Source organism: Penicillium samsonianum (assembly GCF_028829775.1).
Source record: "Penicillium samsonianum strain IBT 33392 chromosome Unknown utg000004l_segment0_segment0, whole genome shotgun sequence".
Classification (NCBI taxonomy): Eukaryota; Fungi; Ascomycota; class Eurotiomycetes; order Eurotiales; family Aspergillaceae; genus Penicillium; species Penicillium samsonianum.
The window spans coordinates 2070636-2094116 of NW_026643262.1; the positions used below are offsets into that span (position 1 = coordinate 2070636).

Genomic DNA, 23481 nt, shown 5'->3' on the forward strand with positions numbered 1-23481 from the left:
TCATGACGGCTTCCAGGGATTGTCGATATTAAATAAATTTTGTTACTTGCGCTAGTATCCCTGGATGGATCCCTGGATGGATCAGATAATAAGTGATCCACTTGTCACGTGATTAGGCTATCCTTTGTTCTTTCTTTTTAGCTGCAAGGTGAGTGTCCAGACTACCCATCTAGGTAGGTATGCTGTGAAATACCTAGTGAGAAGGACCTTTATAAAGCAGCGGTACCCAATTTAAAAGATCGCGATCGCTTAAAATCCAGGATATAGAGCGACATATTTACGGATAATTTTGCGGAAATACTAAGAGCATTGATTGGTCTAGAAACCCCGAATATGCAAGGTGGCGCATCTCCTGCACGTGGGATGCTACCCTGTACAGACATGGATTGTGTGTTCGCCCAATGTATCAAGTGGGTCTATGAGATGAAACTGCTTCCAAGGTCAAACGTGTCACATCCTCGATTGGCCTTCTATGGAGCTTTGGACATGAGAAAAATGTGTGTCACTCACCCGAAGATATCCCGGGGCTAACCAGATGAGTGCTGGCGCAACTGGCCCAGGAATAAATTGATTTTGCCGATTCTCTCTGATTTTGTGAAGGGAGAAGATATTTCAAGGTTATTAAGTTGCCTAAGTGTAAGGCCGCGTTCGTTATCTACATGCCTTAAGGGCATATGGTCATGATGCTAAACCACAACCTATGTACCCCGTACACATCAGGCAATATGCGGATGGTTCGTGTCCTCACGATATTGAAAACCGGATCTCCATTCAGGGTCTATCCCTGTTCAGTATATTGTCTTTGCCTATACCCCGTAAAGTGGAGGGCACTAATTGGCTGTTCTCCACAACCCCGGATCGATAAACGCGCCCTACCCTTTGCTCTAGAACGAGATCTCTGCAAGATTTGATGGAATTTATAATCAGAACTGCAAAGTGGTCATGAGTCACCACGAGTCATGTCAACTAGATTTTTACGCTTTAACCCCGTTTAGGAGCCCGTCTTCTTGGCATCTTCAAATCTGGTCACTCCACCGCGGAATATGCCGTCCCTAGGATTGCCCCCCACATTAGTTCGGGCTTTGGAGGATTTTGCTTGGACGCAATTTCCTTCCGAAGCCTAAGATCCAACACCGCTATTTTCATTATTTCTGAAAAACATATAGTTCCAGGGTTTGGTGGAGCCTAGGGAGGCGTTGAGATATTACCCGACTTAAGCCAAGGATCCTTCGGGCTTAGCCTCTTCGCTATCTTCTAGCTTCTTTTTTTTCTTCTCTAAGAGCTTTGTTTCAGGGGCTTCAGACGTTGATAGAATTTCACGTTCTGTTCTTTTGTACCTCCCCAGGAAGTAATTCAATAATTCAACAAACTCTTGGGGAAGTACCCGTGGACGTGCCCGCGGAGAGTTTATACGGGATCGGCCCTCGGCACACCTTAAAATCTTCCACACCTTAAGATCTTTAATGGAAAACATCGAGTCGGACCACAAGCTGACCATGGCGGAAACCAGCAGCAAATCAGATGCGGATACCCTGGATTCAAACAGCTATGGACGCCAGCTGGAAGAAATTCGCATCGCCAACACGCCGGCCGATACCTCATTCCAGACGGGTGTCGATGTTACGACCGCCGAGAAGGACTTTTCGGAGTTGAGCAAACAATTCTCCAGCATCTCACACCAAGCCCAGAGATTATCTAAACAAGAATCACGAGCATCCAAGATGGGAGTCACCACTAAAGATATCGAGAAAGCTGAAGGTTCTACTGGATCGGATGATTCATGGGATCTGGAGACGACTCTCCATGGTGATCGTGTCGCCTCCGAAGAGGCTGGAATCAAAGATAAGCACATCGGTTGGTAGACCCCCACATTCAGAAAACAAACAAGTACTGACTGTCTTCTCAGGTGTGATTTGGGACAACTTGTCAGTTCGTGGAATGGGCGGCGTCAAGACATATATCAAAACATTCCCAGATGCAATCATCGATTTCCTCAATTTACCAGGAACACTCATTGACCTCTTCGGGTTGAGAAAGAAAGGCCAAGAGTACAACATCTTGGAAGGTTTCCGGGGTCTCACACAGCCCGGTGAGATGGTCTTGGTCCTTGGGCGTCCCGGATCAGGCTGTACGACTTTCCTCAAAGTGATCGCGAACCAACGGTTTGGATACACCGGGGTGGATGGTGAGGTCCTCTATGGTCCTTTCGACTCGGATTCGTTCTCCAAAAGATTCCGCGGAGAAGCCGTATACAATCAAGAGGATGATATTCATCAGCCTACCTTGACTGTGAAACAAACCCTTGGATTCGCCCTCGACACAAAGACCCCTGGAAAGCGCCCATTTGGTGTATCGAAAGCCGAGTTCAAAGAGAAAGTGACTAATTTGCTTCTGAAAATGTTCAATATTGAGCACACTGCCAACACTGTGATTGGCAATCAGTTTATCCGTGGTGTCTCTGGAGGTAAGCAATTTGTTTTAGATGTGCAGCTCCATGGGATTGAAGCTAATTAGAACAGGTGAGCGGCGTCGCGTGTCGATTGCAGAAATGATGATCACCTCTGCGACTGTATTGGCTTGGGATAACAGCACTCGTGGTCTGGATGCCTCAACTGCCCTCGATTTCGCCAAGTCCCTGCGGATTTTGACCAACATATACAAAACAACAACTTTCGTGTCACTCTACCAAGCGTCCGAGAACATCTATAAACAGTTCGACAAGGTCCTTGTGATTGACAATGGCCGTCAAGTATTCTTCGGTCCTACATCCGAAGCACGAGCATATTTCGAAGGCCTCGGCTTCCGCGAAAAACCTCGTCAGACCACTCCCGACTACTTGACAGGATGCACTGACCCTTTCGAAAGGGAGTTCAAAGATGGAAGAAGTGCCGACGATGTGCCATCCACGCCACAAGCCCTAGTCGAAGCCTTTGACAAATCCGTCTTCAGTGAAACGCTAGACCAGGAAATGAAATCATACCGCGACCAGATTCAGAAGGAAAAGAAGGTATACGACGATTTCGAGATCGCCAACAAAGAGGCAAAGCGCAAGTTTACCTCTGACTCATCTGTCTACTCGATCCCTTTCCACCTGCAAACCTGGGCTTTGATGCAACGGCAGTTCCTCCTCAAATGGCAAGATAAGTTTGCCCTGACTGTCTCTTGGGTTACCTCTGTTGGTATTGCCATCATCTTGGGTACTGTATGGCTCGACCAACCCAAGACAAGCGCCGGTGCCTTTACTCGAGGAGGTCTTTTGTTCATCAGTCTGCTATTCAACGGCTTCCAAGCATTCTCGGAACTTGCAGCCACAATGATAGGCCGTTCAATCGTCAACAAGCACCGCTCATTCACGTTCTACAGACCTAGCGCACTTTTCATTGCGCAGATCATTGTGGACACTGCGTTTGCCATTGCAAGAATTCTCGTCTTCAGTATCATCGTGTACTTTATGTGCGGACTGGTTCTTGATGCTGGGGCGTTTTTTATATTTGTTTTGATTATCCTCGAGGGCTATGTGACAATGACAGTCTTCTTCCGAACTGTCGGATGTCTGTGTCCTGACTTCGATTATGCCATCAAGTTCGCATCCGTCATTATCACATTCTTCGTTTTGACATCCGGATATCTTATTCAGTGGTCTGGCGCTCAGGTGTGGCTGCGATGGATTTACTTCATCAACCCCTTCGGTCTTGGGTTCGCTGCATTGATGGTCAACGAGTTTAGGCACCTTACTTTGACATGTACGACAGACTCACTCGTGCCAACTGGAGCTGGTTATAGCGACATTGCGCACCAGGCTTGTACCCTAGCGGGAGGCCACCCTGGTTCAGCAATCATCTCGGGTTCCAACTACATTGCACAAAGCTTCAGTTATCTTACTGGGGATCTTTGGCGAAACTTTGGCATTATGATTGCTCTGATTATTGGTTTCCTCTGTTCGAACTTGTATTTCGGGGAAACACTTCAATTCGGTGCAGGCGGCAAAACCATCACTTTCTACCAGAAAGAAAATGCTGAGCGAAAAGAGCTAAATGAGGCATTGATGCAGAAAAAAGCAAACAGACAGGCAAAGACTTTGGAGGCTGATGCAGGATCAAACCTCAAGATTACCTCCAAGTCCGTGTTCACCTGGGAAGACGTCTCTTACGAAGTGCCTGTACCCTCCGGCACCCGGCGTCTTCTGAACTCTGTTTACGGTTATGTTCAGCCTGGAAAATTGACCGCACTCATGGGAGCATCTGGTGCAGGAAAGACAACGCTGCTGGACGTTTTGGCGGCACGGAAGAACATTGGTGTTGTCACCGGCGATATTTTCGTCGATGGCAAGCCTCCAGGCACCGCGTTCCAAAGAGGGACATCCTACGCAGAGCAACTTGATGTTCACGAGGACATGCAGACGGTACGAGAAGCGCTGCGTTTCTCTGCGAATCTGCGCCAGCCATTCGAGACGCCTCAATCGGAAAAGTACGCCTACGTGGAAGAGATCCTGACCCTCTTGGAGCTGGAGAACCTCGCAGATGCAATCATCGGCACACCTGAAACTGGCCTTTCGGTCGAAGAAAGAAAGCGAGTCACAATCGGCGTCGAACTGGCGGCGAAGCCTGAGCTGCTTCTATTTTTGGACGAGCCTACCTCTGGTCTGGATGGCCAATCTGCCTGGAACATTGTTCGTTTCCTTCGGAAGCTAGCGGCAGCAGGCCAGGCTATTCTCTGCACCATCCACCAGCCGAACTCCGCTCTCTTCGAAAGCTTCGATCGTCTGCTCCTACTCCAAAGAGGAGGTGAATGCATCTACCACGGTGACATTGGCCATGACTCCCAGATCCTGCTAGAATACTTCCGTCGCAATGGAGCCGACTGCCCCGTGGATGCCAACCCGGCTGAGTGGATGCTTGATGCCATTGGCGCTGGCCAAACACGTCGGATTGGAGACCGTGACTGGGGCGACATTTGGCGCACTTCTCCTGAACTGGATCAAGTCAAAGAGGAAATTATCCAGATCAAGGAAAATCGTGCTCAGGCCGTTCGGGATAATCGTGACGAGAATAAGGTGGATAGAGAGTATGCTTCACCTCTCTGGCACCAGATCAAGGTCGTCGGCCGGCGAACGCATCTATCATTCTGGCGCTCAAGAAACTATGGTTTCACAAGGCTTTACACCCATGTTGTGATTTCCATCATCACGGGTCTTGTATTTTTGAACCTCGATGACTCTCGATCCTCGCTACAATACCGCATCTTCGTCATTTTCAACGTCACCGTCCTCCCAGCTATCATTCTCCAAATGGTTCAACCGCGATACGATATGGCACGTCTAATCTTCTACCGCGAATCAGCATCAAAGACATACAGCCAGTTCGCCTTTGCACTGTCAATGGTAGTCGCCGAAATCCCCTACAGTCTCTTGTGCGCCGTCTGCTTCTTCCTGCCTTTATACTACATCCCTGGATTCCAGACCGAGTCCAGCCGAGCCGGCTACCAATTCCTCATAATCCTCATAACGGAGATGTTCTCCGTGACACTAGGCCAGATGATCTCAGCTCTGACTCCAAACAGCTTCATTGCGTCTCAGCTCAACCCACCCATCGTGATTATCTTCTCTCTATTCTGCGGCGTCGCAATCCCCAAGCCGCAGATGCCCGGCTTCTGGCGTGCATGGTTGTACGATCTCGACCCCTTCACTCGTCTTATCGGCGGAATGGTCGTGACAGAACTGCAGGGCCGGGATGTGGTTTGCGCAGAGTCGGAGTTGAATCTTTTCAATGCCCCTGACAATCTCACCTGTGGCGAGTACATGAAGCCATTCTTTGATCGCGGTGGTAAGGGATACATTGTCGATGATGCGGCGCAGGCTTGCAAGTACTGTGCGTTCAAGGTTGGAGAGCAGTTTTACGCGACGTTCAATATGTCTTTTGATAACAGGTGGCGGGACCTGGGCATCTTCGCTGCGTTTATTGTGTCCAACTTGATCATCTTGTTCCTCGCGGTAAGTGGATATATTCTCTATCTTGGTTGTATATTAGTGATTGTGATTGTGATTGTGATGCTGATTGATTTTCATACAGTCTCGCTTCCTGAACTTCAACCGGCGATAAACACATCCATGTGCAGCGGCATATGGTCTCCAATCCCCGTCAAAATTTGGCTAACCGTTAAGTATCTTTGCGTAGAAAGTCTTTCCCATCCAAACTGCAATGTGTGGTTTAAAATTTAATCAAAAATGCACTAGTTTTTTCTTCTTTATAATATCGATAACTCCTTACTCTGAGTCCCTAGAAGTAATCCACATCGTAGAGACCCTAGAATCTTCACTCCTCGTGGAAGACGACCGGAAGAAGTATGTCAGAGGCTGTATAAAAGCCTATTCAGAACTGCAGAAACTCACATATATTCACCGAAAGGACACATAAATAGATACATTTCAAAGCCCTGACACCTCTATAAGCCTTGCTCAAACACTGTACATAGAGTCAGCTCTATTAGTGTTGTCCCAGGCAGACCCGTGAAATATCAAATCGCATCTGTAGGTCTCCATCATACTGCCAAGTAAGAATTTGGATAATGCGACGCGTACCCCTAGGAAAAGCCCCCAAGACAAGGGCGCCAACAGCTTTCCCCAACGGCGTTCCCATGATTTCCTAATAATCATCAGTATCGTACAGCCATGTCCTCAGTTGAGCATCTCCAGCAAGCTCAAGCTCATATCTCGGATAAAGCACCTTATCCACAAAAGTATGTGTCTCCTCCAGTCATCAGCGCCGCAAAGGTCAGGCCACACACGGGCCGATAGCCATCCGAGCCCCATATAGTACTCTCCCCCAGATCCTTTCTTTTTTTACCCCTTCACGAAATAGTCTTCTCCTTCTCTCAGCCTCTGCTTCTTCTCTCTTATTCAAGACCTGTTAGGAACCACAATGTCTGTCTCTCCTCCGCTTTTTGTGGAATTTGTCGCATATTGACCCTTTTTCTCCTAGGAATTCTACCGTGCTGCCCCCCGGCACCTATTGGGGCCAATATCAGGATATCACCAAATCCAATACCCACCTGAGCGTGGCAGAGAGATTGTGGGTCGCATGGTATGCGTGGGTGCAGAATGATGTCCTGGCCACTGGCATCATGTCCTTCGTCATCCACGAGTTGTTCTACTTCGGCCGCTCTCTTCCGTGGATCTTCATCGATAGCTTGGGTTTCTTCAACAGATACAAGATCCAAAGTGTAAGTCGCAAGCCTAACACCTGGCACTAGCCGAAATCAACCTAATTCCAGCCGCCATCGAAACTAACATTCTGCTTCAGAGCAAAGTACCTTCATTACGCGAGCAATGGGATTGCGCCAAGTTTGTGCTTCTGAGCCACTTCACCGTCGAACTTCCTCAAATCTGGTATGTTCCTGCCCTCGACGGAGTGGTATTCTACCGGACGTTTGCCTCTCGGGCCTAATTGAGTAGTTAACGGCTCTTCTAGGCTTTTCCACCCAATGGCCCAGTTCTGCGGTCTATCAACATCGATTCCTTTTCCGTCTCCCTGGACTATGACATATCAGATTGCAATATTTTTCGTGATGGAGGACACTTGGCACTATTTTTTCCACCGAGCTCTTCATTGGGGTCCACTCTACAAGGCTATTCACAAAATTCACCATCAGTATTCCGCACCATTTGGTTTGGCCGCCGAATATGCTTCTCCTATTGAAGTGATGATTCTCGGCTTCGGGACCGTCAGCTCCCCGATCCTCTGGTGTGCTTTCACCGGTAACCTGCATATTCTCACTATGTATATCTGGATTGTGTTGCGCTTGTTCCAGGCTATCGATGCCCATAGTGGCTACGAATTTCCTTGGAGTCTTCACCATTTCTTGCCTTTCTGGGCTGGTGCTGATCATCACGACCTCCACCATGAGAAATTCATTGGGAACTACTCAAGCAGCTTCCGCTGGTGGGACTACCTCCTTGACACCGAATACACTCCGGATGCCCTGAAGCGCCGAAGAGGGAAAAAGGTGAAGGCAAACAAGACACAATGATCTGAACGTTAGCAGTGACGGTCTGCCTATTTTCTCTTCAATTTGGGCGTTGGCTCTGTCTGGAGCTATTTACCTGATAGATGATAGCCTTTCTTATGGTACCCAGTCCGTTGCGACCCCATACCCCTTGCGGGTATGGGGTCGCCACCATCTAATTGAATTCACCATATAATTGAATTTCTGTTCAACGCAGCAAATATTTTTTGAATATTCTCAACAACCACGACCCCAATAATTACACAAAAAGAACCAAAATACTACCAGATAATATCTGCAAGTGGATCCAAATTTAACCCGATTGGACCAAGCGTAGGCGTAGGAGTGAGCAGTATACACATGACCTGGCAGGCTTCCAGTTCATGCATCACAAGTCTGAAGTTCTCGATCTCGATCTCCAAGACGATGAAGTAGTCTCTTCGAAGTATTACGAGGAGGTTTCCAGTCTCGTGAAGATCATGTCAGATTCTGGCTTGCGATTCTTTGAGCATAACGCTGATTCCAGTACAGGACAGGGGCTAGCTTTGCTCATTGCTACATGCACTTCCTTCGGGCCTCGAATTACGATAGTCGGCCAAAGACCGACAAATTCATCATTCCCCCAGCACATGCCGTCCATGTCGACTACAGTTATAACGACGCCCCGGAGTACATACGCACCTTGCCAGAGCGACCTCCAGACTGGGAACGTCTCTCTCGATTCCGATGGGCAATCTTCAGCTGCTGGCGACCGGTGAAAAAAGTGACCCGTGATGCACTTTGCCTTGGAGACAAGAGGACTATCCCAGACAGGGACTTGATAGATGGCAGTACTGATATGCCCGTGAATGGTCGGCAAAGGAGGACGGGTTTGTTTTCGGTCAACCACAACTCCGCGCACAGGTACTATTACAAGAAAGAGATGGGACCAGAGGATGTGCTTTGGATCAAACTTTACGACAGTAAGACTGATGGAAGAGCGAGGTGTTCACCGCATTCGTGAGTTCATCTGGTCTCGATCTGCAAAGTCGATGCTGACGGGTCTGTTGCAGGGCATTCAATACGGCCAGTGACTATGGTGAGGCCAGACAGAGTATTGAGACCAGATGCATAGTTGTATGGGAAGACGAATCGTTGCACTGAGAGCCCGGTGCCACATGAAATTCTGCCTTTTGGAAGTCGCTCGCTTTTCAACACGCGTACACTGATAGTATCTAAAATATGCGCCGAGACAAATGCCGCTCCATATCCCATTGACAGTGCTAAGGCTGCACTTTGGTATCTCACAGGGGTAGTAGCCAATAAAAACTCGCAATATTCAAGGTACATAAGCTACCACCTAATTTACACTATGATATAAGTCCCAACAATTTCCCGAGTTACAAAGAGCTACATTGCAAGTCTGTCAGCCCCACCTAGTCTGCCGCGCTGCTTTCCGACGATTGAGGGCATCGTCGTTCAAGGCCCCTAGAGCTGTGCGTTGACTTTGTGACCGCGGCTGGCCTAAACTGTGGCCTTGGCAAGCTAGGCAGCGCACGGCACTTCCAAAGGGAGACTGCGACAGGCAGTGCCACTACCTCCCAAGATAGCACACCAGCTGCTCGGCCAGCGGATCGACCGGTCCAACCGGCCCGAGCCGCTCCAACCAACAGATCAAGCCAGACGAGCCGACCGGCTCAATCTGACCGACGGGCTCAGTGGCCGGCCGGTCAGAAAAACCTGCCAGTGCTGAACCAAGCACCGGTTATCCAGCAGCGAGCTACAAGCAAGGAGCCAGAGCGACCCGCTCAATCGAGCGCCCAAACGAGCCCGGTTCATCCAGCTCGCTTAGCGCTGATCGCGCATCTTGTTTGCGATCGCTGCGATCCGAAGCTGGTTGATACATCAAGCAGACGTCAAGACCGCTTTTCTCAACAGCACTCTCCCGAAGCCCGTGCATATGCAAGCCCCGAAGGGTATTGACCTTCCACGCGGTATGCTTCCGGGTACTTCGAGCGATCTATGGCCTTAAACAATCCCCTCGACAGTGGTACCAGACGTTCAAGGTCACCATGGAAAGCTGGGGTGGGCGGATATCCGCATATGACCCAGCACCGGGCTCATTCTTCAACTGCACGTCGACGATATGATCATCTTTGGCAGCGATCTACAGGCTATCCTCTCGCTAAAGGCTCAGATCGGAGAAACCTTTCGAATGACCGATGAAGGCCAGTGCTCCTGGTATTTGGGCATGCACGTGGAGCAAAAGCCCGGAGACATAAAAATACACCAGAAACAGAATGTCGACCAGATTTTGGCTAAGTACGACTTTGAGAATATCACGCCCGCTTACACGCCCGCGCGTGGCAAACTCACGAAACATTACTGCGGCCAGCGAGCGACGTCCATTCCTCCCACCAAACGGATTGCATGCACTGGTCATTGATCAGCGCCAGTAACAAGCCGGATGCTGATTCAAGTAGTATGGAGAAGCACTTCTCGTAGGGAAAATGCAAAATATGTAAATGCTTAGGCGCTGCTGTATATTTAGCTACGCGGCATGAGAACAGGCCTTCATGATGGAGTCAAAGAGCGGGTGTCCCCCAATAACCCATCAAACACATGTGCACATGTCAATCGAAAGTGATCAAAATCGTATGCCTGACCTGATGGCTTGTAAGTCTAGTCCGAAGATGATCCAACTGTATGAGTTCCTTCTTTTCTATCAGATTATTGTGTGGTGGCTGTGATCTTGACTTGGCTTGGGTGAGCGGGACACCGCCTTGATTATCACAAAGGGATTTGTTGTCGGATTCTGCCTGCGTGTGATGGTGCTCCTCGCGCCTAAGCTTTGGCCTTTGATTGCTTGGGGAGATTGGGGAGAATCTGGTCGTATAGTCTTTTCTAGCCTTTTATTTGCTCTATTGCCATCACAATCTTCACTAGACTCTTTAGTAAGATTAGTATAAGCGAAGGGTTCGTTCTTTGTCTCCAGCTCGTCTATAGAGAGATCAGGTGAGTCCAGTTGAAAATGTGCTTGGTTGTAAGACTGGCATCTATCCTCTATGCTAAGTCCGATAGGCTTGAGGATCCGGGGCTCTATGACATTAAGATCTGGAGTTATTGGCGGGGAGGTGAGTGAAGAACCTGTTGCAGAAGAGTAGGATATAACTGAGCTACCTCTACTACTTCCACTTGAAGTGTCTCTGACTTCCGAAATGTAATATCGTTCACGGCGTCTCTTAGGCCGATCCTTTAGCTTCAGAGAAGATACTTGCGGTTCTATCTTATAGGTACGCTTTCTCTTTCTCGGAAGCTTTGGATTTAACTATATGGCTTTGTTCAGCTTGTGGGTGTCATATAAATGATATTGAAGGCCACGCTTATCCGCGAAAGCTTGGCTATATCCGCAGATTTGCTTCGCTCCAGACCCCTGGTCTCCAAGCATATGCTTCTCTTCAATATGTTGCTTTAGATTTCCGCTTTTCGACTATTGATATAGTCGGTCTTCCGGTTCGAGATCCAGGTTTATGTCCCACAAGCAGAAGGGGCAATAGCCTGGCCGGATGACTGTGTGGCGGTATACAATCACTTCACAGTGCTGTGTTTCCCATGACTAAAGATGAAAAAGACAGTGATCTCGCTATTAACTTGATTGCAACTATTCCATGCACTCGTAACAAAATTTTAACTTTGATTCTGAGATTTAAATATCCAAAGCAATCTCACGTCGAACGCAGTTGTGAATGTGAGCACTTCTGTCGGCTTTTTTGAGACTAAGGATGTCAGCATTCATTTCAGCATTAGTTAATGGGGAAACTCACCTTTTGACATCTTCGTGGTAACCTCCAGCGGGGCAGCGACCTTGAATGGGGCTTTCACCTGGAAGATAAACAACATCAAAGTCCCGCGCACATTGACTTTTGAGATCTTGCACGAAAAGAAGCATTTCGTCAAAGGAGAGCTCTTTGGTATAAGACATCACTGTTGCGATTCGGGAAATCTCGGGTATAACTAAAGCCCATTCCTTAGGTTTTTAAGTATAGTAGCTAATGTCGGGGGGTAATTTTTTAATAAAGTTGGCCCGTTTCTAATTTCAAAAACAGGCGAAAAGTTCAATGTTACCTGGTTGAAGCCCGAAGATGTTGGCAAGGGGGATGTTCCCACCTTGAAGATTCTTGAAGGAAGTGGCATCCAGCCCGATGAACTTCTAGCATATAGTGTTTTTGGTTATCAACTTCATCTAGCCGAAGGCTTTGCTTTACCCGCTGAAGGTCGATTGGGGAACAAGTTTCCAGGTTTCAAGCCGAGGACTGTCAAATATTTCTTGAAGTTGGTTTGGGGGGCGCATGTCTACATAGTTGGCTAACCACGGATAACAAGACATTTTGTTTTCCTATGTGTACCAATACCAATCACACCAAACCTCACTCATCTCTGCTGTGGACTAGCTTTCCTTGAACCCACACATTCTTCACGTTCCGATCATCACCACTCCACATCCACTTCTGAATCTGTTCTTGCCAAGTCTCATTTCCAAACAAATCAACATTGCCAAAGGAACCAGTCTTAACAGCTCGACCAGCGAAAGCAGCCACATCAAGTGGGCTCGTGGTGCCGTTCGTCACATTCGCACCCAGCTCAATCAGCTGCGCATCCCAAATCATGCCCTTATCAAAGCCACCAATGTCATCCGCCATGTCGACGACTGCTGCCCCGCCACGGGTGGCTAGATATAGAACGTCATCAACCAAAAGCTTCTCACTTCCATCCGATGTCTTATTGCCTGTCAGCTCTTGGTACTCCGCACTATATTGAACCACTCGAGACACCAGGCTGGCCTGTCGGGCAACTTCAAGGATACTAGCGCTGTACCCGCCGGCCACATCCGTGCCTAGACCAACCGTGACGCCCTGGTCGAGCATGAAGCGGACAGGGGCAAGTCCTGACCCCAAGGCGGAGTTCGATGACGGGCAGTGCGCGACCTTGGAGCCGCGGTCGCGGATCAGAATCATTTCATCCTTAGTGAGATGCACACCGTGTGCGAGGATGGTACGGTTAGTAAGCAGGCCCGCGGTGTCATAGACATCAGCATAGCTGGATGACTCTGGGAACAGCTGCTGGACGAGTTTAACCTCGTCCATATTCTCGGAGATATGCGTTTGGATCCAGAGGGGCGGGTCATAAGATGCAGCCAGTTTGCCAAGGCCATCGAGGGAGTGTTTTGAGCAGCTTGGGGCAAATCTGGGGGTGACGATTGGGTTGATCAATGTTCCGTTCGGGTCCAGCTTATGGATATAATCGATGGTCCTGATTGTTGCGTTGAGGCCTTCATCGGCGGATTGGTCGATGTAATAAGACGGGCACAGGTCGGGGTTGTCCATGCAGACGCGGCCGATGAAGGCGCGCTGGCCGTGTTTGTGGCAAAGCGCTGCAAGAGCATTGGTGGCCGGGACGTGGATGGTGGCAAAGTAAGATGCACAAGTTGTGCCGTGGGCAAGAGACTTGGAAACAACTTCATCATAGACGCGGAGGCCTTCCGGGGGTGTGTCTTTGGGGTCGATGTCCTTGTTCCCTGGGTCCAACTTGGAGCCGAAGCTAGCTTCCACTGGGAAGGTGTATTCATTCAGCCAGTCCAGGAGGCCCTTTGATCCGAATAGCCCTAAGTTGGGGTACTGTGGCGCGTGGATGTGGGTATCAATGAATCCAGGGAAGAAGAACTCGTTCTGCTCATCATTGGACTGCACAATTGTAACATCGGCATCGGTCCAGCCGTGGCTAGATAGGAACGATTGGAAGCTGACATCGTCTTTGACTTTCCAATCATATCCTTTGATACGGCCATCAGCTGAAGAGACCCACAGCACACCTTGGGTTCGAGCGAGCTCCGGCTTGGCCGAGCTCGAATCGAGCTGGGGAAGCTGAACGAATGTACCACGATAGATGGTGTACGGGGTTGCTGCAACCATGGTGCCGCAGGCAACCAGGACTATAGAAGACAACCATGATGTAGACACCCCCACCGAAGATCCGAAGAGGTTTAGAAACATAATAAAAACGAATGTAGATCGATTCTCACTACTTGGATTGTCCCACCATATCGAGAACAACGCAGATTATATATGCTTATCAATTCTCTGGAAGTGAGCGGGGAATAATGAAGCACCAAGAAGCCGGCATCAGAAACCGATTAAACTGTGAAATTGATACATTGTGAATTGTGGTGGCTGCACCTGTCGCATTGGACTGTCATCGCCCGCGGTAGCATCGTCTGGCGATCGCTGAAACCATTTTAGGGTCTGGAAGATAGCAAAAACAAGATAGTTGACGATCGCAATCATCTTTGATTGTGCTTGGCTCGGTGTTCGGCCGCCTCCGACTGATTATGTATGCCTAACCGAGCCACCAGAAGGGCAAGTACAACAGGGGGAGCCGTATTTAACTCCCGCTCGGGCCTCGGCGGGCTCGTCCCCACCACAACTTTACCAATCCAATTTGATCTTTGACCAGCCTCAATCTTTTGTGCATCTGCAACAATCAATTCCTCTTCCTTTTCGTGTACGCACAAAATCCACATGCCCGCCGGCCGGCGCTCTCCCTCGACGCGAACAGGCTAACTGTTTGCCTACTACGCCTTCGCTATGCACCCAACTCGAGCTCCTGTTGAGCAGTTTCTTGGTTCCTAGTTTGAACGGTGACCGCCGATGACCGAAATTTTTACCCCGGATTTTTGACCCCGGATTTTCAAGCGACCATGGTGCATCAATGGTCAACATCTTGCATATAGATACCACTCTACGATATTATTATTGATATAATATTCGTGCAGGCGCTTGTCAAAAGGATTTGATATCACATTTCTCCCAATCCACTCTCTTCAATTTTTGTGTATCTCATTCCAGCATGGGCTTGAAGCCGTATCTTGGCCTTCGCGGCAATGCACTTCTCAGAGCAGCGGTCGCACTGGTCGTATTCCCAACTTTTACCTGTTATGGCTACAATATGAGTGTGGCCGGTGGTCTTTTGACACTCCCCGCCTTCAACCAACAGTTCCCTCGAATGGACACTATCAACACGGAGGGAGAGATGAAAGCGCAAAACTCGACAATTCAAGGTCGGTCAATATTAAGATAGTCTCTTTGTATATTCTAATAATCTGTGCATGAATAGGCACAGTGATTGCTCTCTACACCGTCGGTGGTATCTTCGGAGCCTTGTCATGCGCGTATTTGGGTGATCGGCTAGGGCGGAAGAAGGTCATCTTCTGGTCTAGTCTGATTTGCATGATTGGCTGCATTCTGATGGGAACCTCCTTCGATTTCGCCCAATTTATCGTTGCAAGACTAGTGCTTGGTGTAGGCATTGGTGGGTTCACCGCTACCGTGCCAGTCTGGCAGTCTGAGATCTCACCAGCACACAAACGAGGCTCGAACGTGGTTACAGATGGCGTTTTTGTCGGTGCTGGAGTCACTCTAGGACTCTGGGTTGATCTCGGGTTTTACTTTGTGAAATCCAACTCCGCATCATGGCGATTCCCTCTTGCTTTCCCGGTGGTCTTATGTATTATGGCTATGGTTTCCATCCCGATGCTCCCGGAATCCCCCCGTTGGCTGATCATGACCGGCCAAATCGAAGAGGCCCGGAAGGTAATGTCGGCCCTTCTCGAGCTAGAGCCTGATTCAGATGAGATCACCGATACTATTAATGATGTTCAAACTACTCTCGCTGTCTGTGGAAATACTTCCTGGACCGCTATGTTCACAAATAATGAGCAACGCCTCTTCCACCGTGCATACCTTGCCTGCACCGGTCAGTTCTTTCAGCAGATGTGTGGGGTGAATCTGATCACCTACTACGCGACCAATATCTTCCAGGTAAGTTAATGCTATTGACTTCTCCTTTTCTATACACCTGACTACGCTGTATTCGCGGAGGTCACTGATGTCTTTGAATATACCATTAACTGGCAGCGCTCTAGGAACATCTTCACATGGACGACGTGAAGTCCCGTATCCTGGCTGCGGCAATGGGCATGATGCAGCCGTTCGGTGGCATGCTCGCTTTTTACACTATCGATAGCCTTGGTCGCCGACCACTCATGATATGGAGCGCAGGAGCCATGGCTGTTTGCATGGCTATTCTCGCCGGTACAACATCCCCCCAGGCCGCGAACAACACTCCTGCACTAGTGGTCGCCGTCATTGCGCTTTTCTGCTTCCAATTTATCTTCACAGTCGGATACTCTGGCCTGACCTTTCTCTACGCTGCTGAGTTGGCTCCTCTACAGATCCGTGCTACCGTCAGTGCCTTCTCCACTGCCACCGTGTGGGTTTTCAACTTCCTGCTTGCTGAAGTAACTCCCATCGGCTTCAATACCATTGAAAATAAGTACTACATTATCTTCGCGGTTATCAATGCCGTCATTGTGCCATCCGTGTACTTTTTCTTCCCTGAGACTAAAGGGCGGTCGCTTGAGGAGATTGATGAAATCTTCGCCCAGTCGAAGAGCATCTTGGACCCGCCTCGCGTGGCACGCCGCATGCAAAAGACTCTTCGAGGCAGTAAGCCCGTCGATCAGTCTGGCTCGGGAGGTGAGGAGAACAACAATGCTATCATGGAAGTGGTCAAAGCTTAACTTTGGACCCAGTCGCATTTTGATCAGCATTTAAAATGTCTGATATGGACTTTTGGGGTGACCGCCAGCGAATCCTCGCCCTGTATCTTTTGTTTTCTATTTTTTTCCAGTTGCTGATAGTGTTTGTCGGGCCCTGTACTAGGACCAAGGTCTTCAGAATGCGATAAAACAGGATTATGAAGCACATGTCCACAAGTCAACATATTGCAGTAGAGACCTAGTTTATAAAGAAACTTGGCGTCCCGCCATAAAGAGAGAGATAAGTTACCAACGCAGTCCGTCTGTAAACATCCATAGGTAGCATCATCACTATGACAGCTTCGCATAACAATGGTCGTATAAACTAAGCTTAGGTTCATTCTGTGCCATTCGTAGCTTGTCATGCGGCTTCTTTACTCTCAGTTGCAATGGGAAGACCGGGGCCTTGGTATAGCACACCGATGGTGGGAACATCATCAGAGTTCCTGTCGCTGATCTCATGAATTTCTCTTATGTCAAGGGACGATATCTGGGAAAGGGTATAAGCCTGCATGGCGTGAGTATTGGCTTCCATGGCACTCTGGGGCAGAGAGTTGCTAGCACTAGGGTCGAAAATCGATACGGGCATGACGGTCTGGAACGATTGTTGCGTTGCGTATTTTCGTCCACAGGGGAATATCTGTGTTGTCGTAACACAATACTACTTAGAAATCAGCGGGGTCAACTGACCAGCGAAGTAGCGGTCACCAAGCTGAAAAGAATGGAAACTTCGTCTTTTGGTGTTGTATCTCGCCAACACAAGAGATACAGTCTGTCTCTCTGTCTCGACAAGGCATGATAATAGTTTCGTGTGCTTATCTTCCACACAGAGAGTCCAGCCTCAGCGAGGAGCCTTGATCGTAGACAGAAGCAGTCTCTGATTTGAGGATAGGTTTCGCATAGACAAGGGGTACGCGTACAAAGATGTGCTTCGGCGGAATAGTTGTAGAAGCAAGTAGGATACAGTAGTACCAATGATAGAATTAAATGTTGACTGACAATTCACCCAAGGTAGAGGGTGTGGTGTTGTCAGCTGCCTCTTTCCCACTGTCGCATATCGCAATTTAAATCTTACCAGATAGCCACATATGGTGTTAGCATTGGTTTCTTCACGCAAAACTTCTGGACATTGATCATGACGCTTAGGGTGCCTTACATGATTAACCCTGATGAAGGTAACCTCCGGGGCAAGACAGGCTTCATCTTTGGTGCATTCTCAATCATTGCCTGTATTTGGACTTACTTCTGCTTGCCAGAGACCAAAGGCAGGGCCTTTGAGCAGCTGGATCATATGTTTGAGCAGAAGATCTCGGCACGCAAACTTACCGAGTATGACCAAAGACCATATGAAGGATGACCTCAGGTTAGCGTTCCTATTCCTCCTAGGCAGAAGTTGGTCTCGGTCTTAGATCGATGCAACCCACAAAAGCACTGCTAGACATCTATATAATATACACTACCTTGATACCTATTACAATTATAGTCTACTCTCTCGATCTCAGTAGATTGGTAATCAACGTATCCCAAGGTTGCCAAGTCTTTACGGTCAAAGCCAAAGGGATGTCACCTTGGTGCGAGAGCATTGTATCTTATGGTGGTACTGCGCCCTACGAACTCTAACCCTACTTTTCAGCACTATATGGCTTACTAGTGATCAAAGGTTATACATAGAAAACTCTCAAACACAAAGTATGCTTTTTTTCCCTTTTCTGTCGTCTAGCTAACAAACTGAAATGGGGGAGACAATATCTGTGAAAACAGGCATCTGAAAAGACAAACTGAGAAGAATCCGAAAAGACCTCCAAAAAAGACTACCAGAAAAGACTTGACACGGTCGCACAAACGGTCGACTATTCTTGTCTATAATCAATATGGATAGCCTCTACTGTACTCCGGTATATACTAAAACAAGGTTCACACTACCTCGGCAATCCTATTTTCTGGCGGCTTAAGTGGACCTTGGCGTTATAAATGCCGAAGAGGACCTCTTGATATTATTATTATTATAGATGAGCGTCTTGCCTTTTTCGAGAATTGTTATATAATATTTGACTCAGGTGAAGCTATTGCTATCAATCATCCATGGCACTTCGTTATAAACAGCTTTTCGCCCTTGTCTCTCTCTCTCTCTGCTTTTGTCTTAATGGTGTTTTCTTCTTTTCCTGTTTATATTTCTCTATATATTTCGGCAAGTTGCTTTTCCTGTTCCAGACTTGGCCGCAGCGAAACCGAGGTTTGAAGGTTAGCTTTGGCGAAACCTACGGTGACCGCTTCGTTATGAGACAAACGTTGTAGTAGCCATTCTCGCCCGATAGGTCGGGCCAAAACTTCAGCAAGTGATCAGTCGAGCGGCATAATCCCCGAGTTCTCGGACTTCCACCGACCACAACAACAGCCTTTGTACTAGACAAACTTTGGCGCTCAGCCAGACTTGTTAAGATGGACTAGCGCAATAAACCGGATTGACCGTATTTTATATTTGAATATTCTCTACTCGTCAGCCAAGACCAACCTTCCCCACGTTTTGACCAGATCGGCTGCCTAGGAACCGATACGACTTTTCATCTCCGCGTGGGGGCCCCGTACTGTGTCTTCCCCGCAGATGATCCTTTAGCTATTCCCTTTGAGGCAGGTAAGCTCTGGAATTCGCGGGGAAGTAAAAGATGGCTGTTCTTTCAAGACTTTCTGCGGCTGTCTTGAATCAAGGGGGAGAGTCGGGGTCGTCCCGAGGTCATTACTATCACTTTATTATCACTTTATATATTGCGTCTAGCCCAATCCCATAAATTTTTCCTCTCCACTTGCTATTATACGAAAGTAACTCACTCCACTATGGCGAAGCATGTTCCCCCAGCAGTTGACTCAAAGGCCAATATCGCCGAAGTTCCCACTATCAGCCACGCAGAAAGCAACCAAGAACACTCCAAATTCAAGTCCGCCAAAAATGCCGACGGCGACACGGCTATGGCGCTGTTCGATGACCCGGACCAGCTTCATGAAGAGGTCGATCCTGTGGAAGCGAGAAAGCTATTGTGGAAGATCGACTTCATGATTCTGCCTTACTTGGCTGTTTGTTATGCATTCTTCTACATTGATAAGGTCAGTCTCTTTGATTGAAGATAATTTGCCTATTTCCCTTCTTTTTGGCCGAAAAGCTGTGCTAATATCACGCGTTTTGAAAACAGACAACGTTGAGCTATGCTGCTATTTTTGGGATTCGGGAAGATCTCGATCTACATGGAACCCGGTACAGCTGGCTGAGCAGTATTTTCTACTTTGGTTTCTTAGCATGGGCATTCCCTACCAATTTTCTTATGCAGCGGCTTCCAATCGGTATGATTCTCCCATTACACGCCTGATAGTTTGACTGGATATCCATCTGATACTTGTTTTAGGGAAATATCTGGGCGCGAATATCTTCATGTGGTACGTTGGACTGATATCGAAGATAGTACAACCAGGTACTAACATTCTTCTTCAAGGGGAGTCTTCCTCATGATCCAAGCTGCCTGTAACAGCTTCGAGACTCTCGCTGTTCTTCGAGCCCTTGGTGGTGCCGCCGAGGCCTGTTCTGATCCAGCTTTCATGCTCATCACGAGCATGTGGTATACCCGTCGTGAACAGCCAGTGCGTCTCGGACTGTGGTACACAGCGAATGGCCTCGGTATTGCATTGGGTGGGCTATTAGGCTATGCAATTGGTCATCTTAAAGGTGCACTACCGTCTTGGAAATACGAGTTTGTCGTGATGTATGTTTATCCTCATCCTCATTCTCATTGAAATTGTCCATTTTACTTATCTTGTTTAGTGGTGCCCTGTGTTCTACCTGGGGTATTGTCATGTTTATCTTCCTCCCAGATTCACCCGTTACAGCAAAAGGTCTTACCAAGAGAGAGCGCCGCATGGCTGTCGAGCGTATACGAGAAAACCAGACTGGTGTTGAAAATAAGCATCTCAAGCCGTATCAGATTTTGGAGGCTTTCAAGGACTACAAGCTCTATATGTTCTTTGTTCTTGGCATGGTTTGTATGTGACTTGTGCCATGTCCAAACTTGGAAATAGGTTGCATTAACTAACATCTTCATAGGCAATATTCCCAACGGTGGTATCTCGAACTTTGGCACCATAATTATTAAGGGGTTCGGGTTCTCAACATTGGTGACTACTCTTATGCAGGTAAGATTGATTTGATACCCACATATGCATATGTAGTGTACTGTTAACACGATATGCACCATAGATTCCGTACGGCTTTATCATTGCGATCTCGATTTTGACATGCGTCTACCTGAACGACCGCTTCGAAAATCGACGATGTGTTTTCATCCTCATCTTCCTGATTCCTAACCTTGCCGGCTCCTTTGGTCTTCGCTTTGTTCCCGTCGAACACAGTGTAGGTCGCTTGATTTGCTACTACCTGACAGGTCCATACAATGCTGCGTTTGTACTCGTTTTGAGTATGCAAATGGCCAACACCGCTGGTAAGTGACATCTCTCTTCGGTTGATGCTCAATTCAAACGATCACAGACACTAATGTTATGGTAAATTTAGGCCATACTAAGAAAGTCGTTACCAACGCTGTGCTCTTCCTGGGTTACTGCACTGGAAACATTGCAGGGCCGTTCTTCTATAAAACCGATCAATCGTGCGTTTCTACTCGGGAATAGTTCTATTATTTCCAGAATTAGATAACTGACTTGAACTATAGACCTACCTATGCGCTTGGCATCTGGTCCATGATCGTCTCGCACTTGATTGAGGCCGTTTTGATCAGCATCCTTGGTCTACTGCTGCGCTGGGAAAATCAAAAGCGCGATCGCATCCAGTCCCAGATGGAAGGTGGTCTCGAGGGGAGAGATCTGGATGCGACTGCGTTCTTGGATTTGACGGACAGAGAAAACCTGAAGTATGTATCTTTATGATGTCCCCCTTCAAATCTAGTAAGAAAAAGACTAACCATTTCCAACAGCTTCCGATACATCTATTGAGTATTGGATTTCCCACTTCACGAATACGAATATACAACATTTTGGAGTGGATATTGTTAAAGTATTTATATTGTGTATCTGAATTCAATTGCACAAGTGACCCCCAAATCATATAAGATTTGAGGAATAACCCCATTAGTATTTATATTGCTGTAGAGAAAAACGGAGAAAAGAAAGCGAGAAAAATACTGCGAGTGGAGCCCCAATGGAACTAGCGCATACGATCAGGACCCACCAACCTGTATCCACTATTCAAGATCACGTGTGGTCGCACACGCTAACCTTCAGATCTATATCCACTGTTATCATATCAGGGCGCAGGCTCGCACCATGATAACATGGCACTTTAGATATAAGGCTAGCAACTTCTACAGCCGCTGGGCAAGGCCTTCATCTAATCTTAGTCAAAATCCTGGATATGCCATGATCCGTTCATATTTCATGCACAACACCTAATAGGCCTAGTTGAAACAAAACTAACAACAACCAGAAACAATGTAGCATTGACATCACCAGCGGGATAGACTAGGCTGTCAATACATGCGTCATGGCAATGTCCTGGCAGTCTGACCTCGGATTCCCTGGCCCTAGAAAATGAAGCTCAGCGGTAGGACGAGAAACAGCCAGTACGCGTCTCCCGGCTTCTGCGTTTCCTCGAAAAATTAACGAGGAAATTCAAGGAGATTTTTGATCCGATTCCTACACCAGATCTTACACCAGCCAATTTTGAATTGTATCTTTTGCCTATAGGCAAAGTGCTTCGAATACATTAGAGCGACGGATCTGCAACACATCCAAGGTTGATAAATCCGCTCTATCAAAGTTCGTCAGCCCTCTCTCTCATACAGATCACTAGAAGTATGTTAAAAACCTACAAAATGACTTTCATGGCAGCAGGCGGGTTGCTTCAGACAAGTTGACCCGACAGCAGCGCTGACGATAGGAGTGCCTACGACGATGAAAATTAGTCTATAGCTGCGAGGTGGGGACAACAACTGTGAAGTAAACCTAACTGTCAACCTACATTGTATGCCAATGAGAAGCTTCTCGGCTGCTTGAAGGCCAAGTGAGCTGAAAAACTTTGCTACCTCGGGTGAATTGCTGCTTTGTAAAGACTCGCAGCACAACTGTTTCCCGACGTCACATTTTGATAGTTTTGGGCTTCCAGTTAAAGGAAAAGGGTGGGGCGATGCAGCAACCGAAGAGCCCGCTATCAGGGTGGCAATAAGCAAAACAGAGATCATTTTGAAAATTTGATGCTTCTAGAACAATCTGGTTAAGAAAACTAGATTGGGTGGTGTTTGCACCTTAAAATTGCCTTTTCGTGGACTAGATAGGATGGGAATAAACTGGATTATTATTCTTCAAAAGGTTTCGAACAATTGTTGTGGCAGAAGTCTTTGGAATGTGTCATCATGCCAGCTTATACTTGGAATGTGTGACCTTGCAAGCTTATATGTACTTGGAATGTCTGATACTTCGCTGGATAGCCTCTTATAGGCAGCATTTTAAGCAGTGATGTTTCTTTATTTACCTTCGGGTGGTAAGTAGCGTAATCTTTTCTTTTCATTCTTGTTGAAATGCCAAAGGGTGTCACCCTTTACAACAATTCCCCAGTAACGACATTTAGCTTTTACTAGTCATTTTGTCATTCTTTTAGAAGGAGCCCCAAAGCACCTTTGACTATAAAGGCAGCAGGTGCCAATCAATAATAACGTGTCACCATTTCTTGCCACAAGTAAAATCTACAGCATTTCGTTCTAATTTTACACCAAATTCTACAAAGATGATTTATTGCCGCCTCCTCATAATGACAATGATTTATACGGCCGCGCACTGCTCGTCTACAAATCGATCTC

General features: G+C 47.6%; 10 protein-coding genes across 10 annotated transcripts; 7 read left to right on the top strand and 3 right to left on the bottom strand.

Annotated features, from left to right (window-relative positions):
• Positions 1 to 1496: 1496 nt before the first annotated feature.
• Positions 1497 to 6098, top strand: N7471_007713 (putative ABC transporter; the record flags this gene model as incomplete). Its single annotated transcript, XM_057280432.1, has 4 exons — positions 1497 to 1854; positions 1907 to 2464; positions 2520 to 5989; positions 6069 to 6098. The coding sequence occupies 4 exons, from the start codon at positions 1497 to 1499 to the stop codon at positions 6096 to 6098; spliced, it is 4416 nt and encodes a 1471-aa protein (XP_057134692.1).
• A 569-nt stretch (positions 6099 to 6667) lies between these two features.
• Positions 6668 to 8025, top strand: N7471_007714 (sterol desaturase family protein; the record flags this gene model as incomplete). Its single annotated transcript, XM_057280433.1, has 5 exons — positions 6668 to 6735; positions 6875 to 6919; positions 6978 to 7218; positions 7299 to 7384; positions 7467 to 8025. The coding sequence occupies 5 exons, from the start codon at positions 6668 to 6670 to the stop codon at positions 8023 to 8025; spliced, it is 999 nt and encodes a 332-aa protein (XP_057134693.1).
• Positions 8026 to 8560: 535 nt separating this feature from the next.
• Positions 8561 to 9074, top strand: N7471_007715 (methyltransferase; the record flags this gene model as incomplete). Its single annotated transcript, XM_057280434.1, has 2 exons — positions 8561 to 8870; positions 8965 to 9074. The coding sequence occupies 2 exons, from the start codon at positions 8561 to 8563 to the stop codon at positions 9072 to 9074; spliced, it is 420 nt and encodes a 139-aa protein (XP_057134694.1).
• A 1157-nt stretch (positions 9075 to 10231) lies between these two features.
• N7471_007716 (retrovirus-related pol polyprotein) lies at positions 10232 to 10426 on the top strand (the record flags this gene model as incomplete). The annotated part of the gene is made up of 1 exon (XM_057280435.1): positions 10232 to 10426. The coding sequence occupies one exon, from the start codon at positions 10232 to 10234 to the stop codon at positions 10424 to 10426; it is 195 nt and encodes a 64-aa protein (XP_057134695.1).
• A 1260-nt stretch (positions 10427 to 11686) lies between these two features.
• Positions 11687 to 11962, bottom strand: N7471_007717 (uncharacterized protein; the record flags this gene model as incomplete). The annotated part of the gene is made up of 2 exons (XM_057280436.1): positions 11687 to 11756; positions 11805 to 11962. 2 exons carry the CDS (start codon positions 11960 to 11962, stop codon positions 11687 to 11689), a joined length of 228 nt encoding a protein of 75 aa, XP_057134696.1.
• A 445-nt stretch (positions 11963 to 12407) lies between these two features.
• On the bottom strand, positions 12408 to 13949 carry N7471_007718 (uncharacterized protein; the record flags this gene model as incomplete). Its single annotated transcript, XM_057280437.1, has 1 exon — positions 12408 to 13949. The coding sequence occupies one exon, from the start codon at positions 13947 to 13949 to the stop codon at positions 12408 to 12410; it is 1542 nt and encodes a 513-aa protein (XP_057134697.1).
• A 934-nt stretch (positions 13950 to 14883) lies between these two features.
• Positions 14884 to 16615, top strand: N7471_007719 (sugar porter family MFS transporter; the record flags this gene model as incomplete). Its single annotated transcript, XM_057280438.1, has 3 exons — positions 14884 to 15094; positions 15151 to 15854; positions 15959 to 16615. The coding sequence occupies 3 exons, from the start codon at positions 14884 to 14886 to the stop codon at positions 16613 to 16615; spliced, it is 1572 nt and encodes a 523-aa protein (XP_057134698.1).
• Positions 16616 to 16994: 379 nt separating this feature from the next.
• Positions 16995 to 17222, bottom strand: N7471_007720 (uncharacterized protein; the record flags this gene model as incomplete). The annotated part of the gene is made up of 1 exon (XM_057280439.1): positions 16995 to 17222. One exon carries the CDS (start codon positions 17220 to 17222, stop codon positions 16995 to 16997), a length of 228 nt encoding a protein of 75 aa, XP_057134699.1.
• A 398-nt stretch (positions 17223 to 17620) lies between these two features.
• Positions 17621 to 17990, top strand: N7471_007721 (uncharacterized protein; the record flags this gene model as incomplete). The annotated part of the gene is made up of 2 exons (XM_057280440.1): positions 17621 to 17656; positions 17712 to 17990. 2 exons carry the CDS (start codon positions 17621 to 17623, stop codon positions 17988 to 17990), a joined length of 315 nt encoding a protein of 104 aa, XP_057134700.1.
• A 1475-nt stretch (positions 17991 to 19465) lies between these two features.
• Positions 19466 to 21622, top strand: N7471_007722 (putative MFS allantoate transporter; the record flags this gene model as incomplete). Its single annotated transcript, XM_057280441.1, has 10 exons — positions 19466 to 19732; positions 19819 to 19966; positions 20029 to 20059; positions 20116 to 20382; positions 20442 to 20659; positions 20721 to 20809; positions 20874 to 21114; positions 21186 to 21279; positions 21343 to 21540; positions 21604 to 21622. 10 exons carry the CDS (start codon positions 19466 to 19468, stop codon positions 21620 to 21622), a joined length of 1572 nt encoding a protein of 523 aa, XP_057134701.1.
• Between the last annotated feature and the right edge of the window lie 1859 nt (positions 21623 to 23481).